Consider the following 8698-nt stretch of genomic DNA (forward strand, 5'->3'; position numbering starts at 1 on the left):
GGCCGGACTCCTCGCCATTTCTTCTCTCACCCCCGCACGCGGACGCGGCCTCCCTCCCTTTCTCTCTCCTCCCGCTTCCCGACTTCCCGTTGCTCTGTCCCTCCCTCCCTCGTCCGATCTGCATCTGCCCCGGCCCCCTTCTCTCCCCGCCTTCTCGTTTTTTTCTTCTCCCTTCGTTCTCGGCAGTGTCAAGATTTGTGTTTCTTTTCGTCGGAGCGGCGGCGGTGGAGTGGTGGTGGGGCGGCGGGAGATTCAGGGAGATCTAGCTCGATCCGCCTCGGTTCTTGGAGCTTGAAGACGCGGGGAGGCGAGATGGCGGCGCAAGAGCAGGAGCAGCAGGCCAAGACGAGCACCACCAGCTCGCTGCCGTCCAGCAGCGACCGCTCCTCCAGCTCCGGCCCCAACAACCTCAAGGAAGGAGGTACCCACCGTCTCTCCGTCTCCCCGCCCACCCCGCCGCTCTTTTGCTCGCTCGCTGACTGAATCCGGCAGCTCAGCTCGAGAGTGGAGACGCTGACGACGCGTGTGTACCTATGTGTGTGATGTGGTGGCAGGCGCGGAGAGCGACGAGGAGATACGGCGGGTGCCGGAGATGGGCGGCGGGTCGGCGTCGTCGGGCGCGGGGGACGGCAAGCAGCTGCAGCTGGCGGCGGCCGGGGGCGGGCAGGCCCCGGCGGGGAAGAAGCGCGGGCGCGCCGCCGGGGACAAGGAGCAGAACCGGCTGAAGCGGCTGCTGCGGAACCGCGTGTCGGCGCAGCAGGCCCGCGAGCGGAAGAAGGCCTACATGACGGAGCTGGAGGTGAAGGCCAAGGACCTCGAGCTCCGCAATGCCGAGCTGGAGCAGAAGGTCTCCACCCTCCAGAACGAGAACAACACGCTCCGCCAGGTACCATACCTTAGCCTAGATCCTCCCAGCAGAATTGTCTTTCTTGTCACTGGCCATGGCGATACTGAATCTTGCATGCGCGTGTGTGTGCAGATACTGAAGAACACGACGGCGCACGCCGGGAAGAAGCCGAGCGGCGGCAAGGGGGGAGACGGCGGCAAGAAGCACCACCACTTCGGCAAGGGCTAGCAGAGCTTCTCTGCTCTGCTGCGACGATGGTTGTTGCTAGGAACCACCGGACGTCTGCTCATCTGACCATTGTTAGGACACTGCTGTTGTTGTTTGCCGCCGCAGTTTGACGCTTGGCTTGTCTTCTTCTTCTTTTTCACCCTTCTCTTCTCTTCTCTTCTCCACGGTTGCTCGGTCGCCCGCCCGCTTTTGATGTCTCACTGCCACTGTTGTGTGTGCCCTGTCCATTGTAGCTTGTTGTTAGGAATGTTGATCTATGTGAACATTGGTTGTGTATTGTACTGTGCTGCTCTCTTCTCTTCTCTTCTCCACCGTTGCAATTTGGCTTCTTCGCAAAGCTGGTCGCTGAAGCTGCGCAGGGAAAGAGCTTCAAAAGATGAATTTCAGTTCAAATCCGATGGCCCAAGTGAAATCTCTCCTTATAAGTGTAAACCGGGAGGAGGCACAGCGGCTTCGAGGATCAGCGTCTCGCTGATGATGGGAGGCAACAGCGTTTCTATTATTTGCCTAGATTTTCGTGTTTGTACATGTCACAAGGCCACAAGGAAAAAAGAATCAGCCAAAGGCGCTCCCTGTGCTTAGTCAAAGAACAGCTGCCCTGAAAATGCAAGCAGTTACTGGCGAATTCACCTCTGAATTCAGAACAGCCGAGGAGCTACATGACTTGCAAGCACCTGATGAATAAGCTGCACAATGAGGAGGTATTCTAGAGGAATTTGACTTGAAATATGCAGAGGGAGAAAATATGAGAGAGTTTACAAGAAGATGCAACGGCTGTTCATGCTTGGCATTCTTGTACCCAACCCAACACAGACCCACGGTGTCAATAGGAACAGTCAGGGAGGGGGCCCTGATACAACAGTGCTAAGCTGACCCACTTCATTTATTCATCCAGGTATCACACAGTAAATCAAATTACTAAGCCCCAAAACTTTTCCGGCGTGTATGGTCCGCCGTAAAGCGAGCGACTACTACCAGGGTTCAGTTCTTTCTACATGATCCTTAACGAACTACTTTCTTCAAACACTAAACTTTAACCGAGACTCTTGACCACCTTCTCAGCCTTTTCCTTCAGAACATGTAAAGTTACCGTGCGAGCATCAGCAGCACCAACACCGTGGTAGATCCGATCCGGGAGCACTTCACATCACATCTACTACCAGTAATTTTTCGGCATTATCGACGGCCAAGACTCGCTCAGGAAGCCTCAACGGCGTGGAAGAACGGCTGGAGGATCCACTCGTAGGCTATGTATGCGTCGCCCTCATCGTGTACTCTGCCACAAGCTTTGAGAACAGGGACGACTTGTTCTCCAGCAGCTTGGCCGGCGTGTCATGCTCCACGGCCACACCTGCATAAGATTGGCACGGGGTTTATCAGACCAACAGATGTGCCAAGCACATGGGATTAGCAGAAGAATTAGCGAGGCGCGATCGTGATTTGTTTTAATGGTGTGATTGCTGACCGTTGTCGAGGAGCAGAACCATGTCGCTGTCGAGGACCGACGTGATTCGATGCGCAATCGTGATGACCGTCGCCTCCGAGAAGTTCTCACGCAGCGTTTTCTGGATCATGTTGTCTGTCGCGGTATCCACTGAGGCAGTGGCTTCGTCCAGAACCAGTATCTTGGTCCGTTTCAGAATCACTCTTCCGAGACAGACTAGCTGGCGCTGGCCCACGCTCCAGTTCTCTCCGTTCTCGATCACTGCAAGGGAAAATAGCATGAATTTTCAGTTTACAGAAGCAGTGGCACGTGTTATATAATTTTCAAATCTTGGAAGAGAAGAGCTGGTATTGGGAAATGTGCGAACGGTGAGCAAACTGAGTTTCAGACTTTCAACTGCATGACTGAAAATAAACATATCAGATATCAGACCTGGCGAGTCGAGTTTCAGCTCCTTCTTCCTGACCTCATCTCCCAGCTGACAGTTATCCAAGGCCTGAAATGGAGCAAAAGATTCAGACTGCAACTTTCCAAGAGGTTCTCGACTATTTTGGAAGTATTTGACGACTGACAAGAAATGAAGCATGTGAAGGCGAAACTACCTCCCAGATTTGATCGTCATTGTACTCGTTAAGAGGGTCAAGGTTGCTCCTCACAGTTCCCTCAAACATCGTTGGATCTTGTGGAATGATGCTAAGTCTAGATCTCAGATCGTGCAGCCCGATGGTGCAGATGTCAACACCATCTACCAGTATCTGACCGACAGTAGGCTCGACAATTCGGAAAAGGGCCTGTATGAGTGTTGATTTACCACTGCCTGTTCTTCCAACAATACCGGTCTTCATGCCTCCAGGAAAAGTGACGTTAAGGCCCTTCAGAACAAATGGTAGTTGTGGAGCATATCTCACCTGCAGAAATTTGACAAGTTAAGGACCAGCACTATCTAGAATAAATTGGTTATTTCTCATTTGATAAAAAGCTGAATCTGCAATTCGTTTCTCATCAGACTGGATTTATAATAGTTCACTTGCAATGGCAAAAATATGAAATTTCTGCACAACAACACGGTAAAAGGAAAGGAGAACATAATTAAACTGGAGGAAAAAAGGAAAGAGTACTTACATGGACGTCACAAAGCTGAATTTCTCCCTCTGACGGCCAGTTATGGGGCAACTTATCTTCTGACATTGTAAGTGGGGGTTCTTCAGGAATGCTTATGTATTGCAGAATTCTTTCTACTGATATGATCTTGTTCTCCAAATTGCACATGCTCCACACAACCCATGCTTGCAGCATGTTCAAGTTAAGCCCATATGTGACCGCGAGACCAGCAATACCTGAAAGCAGGATGTAGATTTAGTTGCAAGCCCATATCAAGTCACGTCTAATCTTCTACCATTACTCGGTATAAATATTGTTCCGAACTAGTAACATTCTAACCTGGATCGATGATACCAGTTGGTAGACTGATAAGAAATACCAAAGCGAATGCAAATGTAAAGGACGACAGTGTATCCAAGCGGAAACAAAGCCACTCCATTGCTGCAGCATTGTAGAATTTCGGTCGAGAGTAGGCATCCATTAGATGGCTATTAGTTGATACAAACTGATTTTCTTTGCCAAAACTTCTGATGGTGGTTGATCCAGTAATTGATTCAGCAAAATGTTGTATGATAGGAGCTTTGCAAACCCCTACCAGCCTTTGCAGCTCTCTGGCCGTCTCAATGTAGTAGCGCTGCAAGATGATAGATGTAATAAGGTGCTGATCTTGCAGTTAAAAAAAAATGAAGAATAGTAAATATTAAATAGATTAAATTACCTGGTAGTAGAAGCAGATAATGATCACAGGAACGAACACAAGAAACACCTGCCATGCTACCTGAGACATCACCGCAATAATTCCAACTAGTTGTATGATGGAAAACGCAACAGAACCCATCTGGTAAGCGATGTTTGTATCCACTTCGCTTTGATCAGTTGAAGCCTAAACAGTTCAATCTTGAGTGAGCGATAATCGAAGTAAACAAATCAAACTTTCCAGGAAATCTGAGGAGATGCAGATGACTTACTCTATTCAAGATGCGCCCACTTGGAGTGGAATCGAAGAAAGACATAGGAGCTCTGAATATGGCCATATGCATCTTGTTGAACAACAGAGTTGCTGTTTTGTATGCAGCTGTCACAAGAAACAGTGCCCTTATGAGGATGCACAGCGAACTTGCAACAGCCAATGCCACAAAGACATAGATCAGTGTCGACGTGCTCACTGGAGGCTTGGCGTCTTTCGACACAGGAGAAGCCCAAGCCATCCAGTAATTGCTAGCAATCTGAAGTACTTGGAAAAGTAGCTGTGCTATCAACACGAATGGTACGAGAGCTCCGCCGTAAGCCAATGTGAGGTACTTCCAGTAGACCCAGAACCCCACCCTGCCCTTTTCCCTTTCTTCTTCCTGCACCAGCTGCCCACTCTGAACCTTGTCACCGTCGTCTTTGCCATTTTGTTTATCTTTCTCTTCAGATGATGACAATGACCTGGATAGGCTTAAAGAGATCGTTTCACTGCCTCCATTAGCAACATCAATCACGTCCAATGCTGTGAGAGCATCTTGGTGAGCACCAACCAGTTCCATTAGCTCTTCCCCTGAACCAAGTATATCGTTGTATTTGCCTGCTTGTGCTATCCTCCCACCCTTCATTACCTACATTAAAATTATCTTGTAAGGAGAACCGAACAATTTATGGCAATAAAATTTACATGAAACATTTTCCAGTGAAATTCTCACCAGAATAAGATCAGCTGAAGGCAGGAATTCAATCTGGTGAGTGACATAAACCACTGTTTTTGAAGCCAAAGCCCCAAGCAAGCATTCCTGCAAATGGAAGAAACCTTAATAAGCAACATGTTCTCAAACTCCTATATTGAACAAAAAAAATTATTATACCTTGAAAAGGTGGGATCCTGTATGGGCATCGACTGCGCTGAACGGATCATCAAACAAATAGATGTCGGCGTCCTGATACAAAGCTCGGGCTATCTGAATCCTTTGCTTCTGTCCGCCACTAAGATTTATGCCTCGCTCTCCAATGACTGTCTTGTCACCGAATGGCAAGATCTCCAAGTCTTTCTTCAGCGAACACCACTCAAGAACCCTGTCATATTTCTCACTGTCCATCTCCTTGCCGAACAGTATGTTGTCCTGAATTTTGCCGCTCTGTATCCATGCCGTCTGGCTGACATATGCCATTGTTCCACAAGTCTTGACCTCTCCTGATAGCTTTGGCACCTCACCAAGAATGCAAGAGAGCAAGCTTGATTTTCCAGAGCCGACCGTCCCACAGACTGCAACACGCATGCCTTGCTGAGCTTGAAAGTTCAGGTCCTTCAGCGTTGGCAGCTCAGGTGAGCCGTCCCAGGAGAAGCACCCATTGCTGACCTCAATTGCAACATTGGAGCTACCACTTGGTAGCCTCTCCACAGCATCCGTCGGCAACTCCTCAAGGCATAGGAAAGATGCTATCCTGTCAAGAGACACCTTGGTCTGAATCATCATCGAGATTGTGTCAGGAAGGTTGTATATTGGTTCTTGAAGCACCCGGAACGTGGCCAATGCAGACAGCACCTTCCCTGACTCCAATGGTATCCCTAAGAGCATGCAAGCTCCGAAGGTTACCACAGCGACAAAGGTCGGGGCACCCCAGAACACGAAGGTGGCCGCGGTCGATGTGTAAAGGTACTTCTTGAGCCAGCTTGTCTCTGTCGTCCTGAGGTCAATGATCTTGGACAAGAACTTCATCTCCCACCCCTGCAGTTTAAGAATTCTCATGTTGCGCAGGATCTCAGATGTCGCCTTCATCCTGACATCCTTGCAGTCCATGAGCTTCTGCTGGAACTTCTCCTGCATTTTCATGGGAGGCACATTTGCAAGCATGACCACAATGGTGGCACCGAGCGCCGCAAGCGACGCTACCCCCAGGGTGGAGTACAAGATGAACAATGCCATGCCTACTTGGAGTGGTACCAACCAGAGATCGTGCATGTACCATGAGAAGAGGCCGACTCGGTCGGCGTCCACGCTGATGATGTTGATCATCTCGCCGCTCGTGCGGCTCTGTCTGGAGGTGCTGGACAGAGAGAGCCCTTTCTGGTACACGACGGAGACGAGCGCGGAGCGAGCACGTATCCCGGCTTGCTGCAGCCGGAAGAACCAGTGCCGTTGTGACAAGCACTCAAACACCTTGGCTACGATGAAGGTGACAACAAGGAGCTTCCCCTTGCTGGCGTACCTCTCGTCGCCGTTGAGGTACTGCACCAGGGAGTCTATGAGGTACGGGCCAACGTAGGTGGCCAGGTTGTAGATGAGCGCGTAGAGCGCGGTCACCGCGATGTGCCACCACACGGTGCGCACAAGGGCCTTGGTGAGCTTGAACGCGGTGAACTTGGGGCCAGAGCCGTCGCCGGCTTGAGCTTCCAGGTTCGTCTTGAACGAGGGGAGCAGGCCGGCCACGCTGTCGGCATGATCAAGGTCCGGGACGTCGTCGAGGCCGAGGGCCTTCTTGTAGCCGACGGCGAGCAGGGGCCCCATCCAGGAGAAGGTGAGGACGCTGAGGAAGCCGGCGCTCGTGAAGAGGGAAGCGTCGACGGTGTCGTCGCCGCGGCTCTCGCTCGCGCCGTTGAGCAGAGGCTCCTCGGAAGCAGAGCCGCCCGTCGTCTTGGCCGAGAACCCGGCGACGAGTAGCGCCACGGCTGCGAGGACCTCAACGGCGTCGCGCGCCCACGGAAGCGCGGGCACGGGGACCCCGTAGCAGAGGCTCGTCGCGGCGTGGACGGCGAGGGCGAGCACGGAGAGGAGCAGAAAGAGCGCCCACCAGAGCTTGAGCGGCGCGGCGAACCTCTCCTCCCCGTGGCTCCGGTACTGGAGCTGCAGGTAGGCCGCGAGCAGCAGCCACGCCACCGCGCGCGCCGCGGCGTCCGCCTGGTCGGCCACCGCGTCGGGCGCCCCCCACCCGGCCCCGCTGTTGTCGAGGTACCACGAGACGAGCGAGTACGCGCCGAGGAAGACCTCGGACGCCGCCAGAGCCCACGTGGCGCGCACCGCGAACAGGCCCCACCGGAACCCGGCGCGGCCGCCTCTCGCCGCAGCGGCTGATTCCTTGCCGCGGGGGGCGGCGGCGAAGAGGAGGCGGGCCGCGACGGCGAGTGCGAGCAGGAGGTGGGCCCCGGCGCCGAGGCCGTGGAGGAGAAGCGGCCGCAGGAAGACGGGGAGGGCGGCCGGCTCCGCCATCGCTGCCGCGAAAGGCGACGACGACGACGACGCCGCGGTGGGCATGGACGGGCGCAGGCTGGGTGAGTGGAGCGCCGGAGCGGGCGGGCGGGGGTTATATAGGGGGCCGGGCGGCGACACGTGCGCGGGGAAGAGTCGTGACGGCGACGGGGCGGCTGCGGCTGCGGCGCGGCGCGGGTCCTTGGGGTCCAAGACACCTCCCTCCAGCCCACCCCACCACCCCCCGCGTCCCCACCCACCCACGTCCCGCCGCGGCCGCGCCGGAGGGGAGCCAAGGATGGAGGATCGCCGGAGAGCGGAGGGGGGAGAGGTGAGTGAATCAAAATTGGGGTTTTGGTTGTGGCGGTGCCCCCGGGCGATCGGAACAAGCGGTGGCGACTGGCGGGGCGGCAGTCGAGATAAATGAGCTGCAGAATCCCGGCCCGGCACGGCCGGGGTTTTGACCACGCCTCCCTCCCCCGCCCCAAGAGCAATTTGTTAAGAGTATCTTCCACCGCACGGTTTAAAAATCTCCTTCGCAAAATCCGACGACGAGATAATAAAAGGTGGTGGCTCTGTTGGGTCCCCCCCCCCCCCCCCCCCCCCCGAAATGTGGCACTAGCATCCTGTTATTACCGTAGCCCAGATATAATGGCTTTGTGTAATTATTACCTCAGTTTAATATGGACTGTGCGCAGTTTTTTTTAATTTTTTTTAAGAGTACGCAATCGCGTACCTTAGCTTTATAGAAGGCAGAAATATGTACAAGAATGTGATACAAAGAGTCCAGGCGGCACACACTAGGCCACCCTCCGGCCCGAAGACTCCACTCCTAGCACTAAACTCGACTACTCACAAAATACATTGACTCCGGTACCTCCCGCCCTAACCCAAGTTTGCAGCTCATCGAACACTTGA

The 8698-nt window shown here is 53.4% G+C and overlaps 2 protein-coding genes across 2 annotated transcripts; one reads left to right on the plus strand and one right to left on the minus strand.

Moving 5' to 3' along the window:
• LOC125543203 (transcription factor HY5) lies at positions 1-1351 on the plus strand. The gene is made up of 3 exons (XM_048706470.2): positions 1-421; positions 555-886; positions 980-1351. Exons 1-3 carry the CDS (start codon positions 313-315, stop codon positions 1073-1075), a joined length of 537 nt encoding a protein of 178 aa, XP_048562427.1. The 5' UTR covers positions 1-312; the 3' UTR covers positions 1076-1351.
• A 589-nt stretch (positions 1352-1940) lies between these two features.
• LOC125543202 (ABC transporter C family member 3) lies at positions 1941-8006 on the minus strand. The gene is made up of 10 exons (XM_048706469.2): positions 5462-8006; positions 5303-5389; positions 4589-5218; positions 4339-4503; positions 3960-4254; positions 3642-3856; positions 3122-3427; positions 2952-3015; positions 2541-2780; positions 1941-2426 (listed from the first exon to the last, which is right to left on the minus strand). The coding sequence occupies exons 1-10, from the start codon at positions 7844-7846 to the stop codon at positions 2323-2325; spliced, it is 4491 nt and encodes a 1496-aa protein (XP_048562426.1). The 5' UTR covers positions 7847-8006; the 3' UTR covers positions 1941-2322.
• Positions 8007-8698: the final 692 nt, after the last annotated feature.

Source organism: Triticum urartu, chromosome 3A, assembly GCF_056163025.1.
Source record: "Triticum urartu cultivar PI428250 chromosome 3A, HENAU_Tu73, whole genome shotgun sequence".
Taxonomy (NCBI): domain Eukaryota; kingdom Viridiplantae; phylum Streptophyta; class Magnoliopsida; order Poales; family Poaceae; genus Triticum; species Triticum urartu.

Excerpts from the sequence above, each read along its gene's own strand:
- LOC125543203 (XM_048706470.2), top strand. The coding sequence starts at position 313 with ATGGCGGCGCAAGAGCAGGAGCAGCAGGCCAAGACGAGCACCACCAGC. Across the intron at positions 422-554 it reads CAACAACCTCAAGGAAGGAG|GCGCGGAGAGCGACGAGGAG; the intron begins GTACCCACCGTC and ends ATGTGGTGGCAG. Across the intron at positions 887-979 it reads AGAACAACACGCTCCGCCAG|ATACTGAAGAACACGACGGC; the intron begins GTACCATACCTT and ends GTGTGTGTGCAG.
- LOC125543202 (XM_048706469.2), bottom strand. The coding sequence starts at position 7,846 with ATGCCCACCGCGGCGTCGTCGTCGTCGTCGCCTTTCGCGGCAGCGATG. Across the intron at positions 4,504-4,588 it reads GTGGGCGCATCTTGAATAGA|GCTTCAACTGATCAAAGCGA; the intron begins GTAAGTCATCTG and ends TGAACTGTTTAG. Across the intron at positions 2,427-2,540 it reads GGTTCTGCTCCTCGACAACG|GTGTGGCCGTGGAGCATGAC; the intron begins GTCAGCAATCAC and ends AATCTTATGCAG.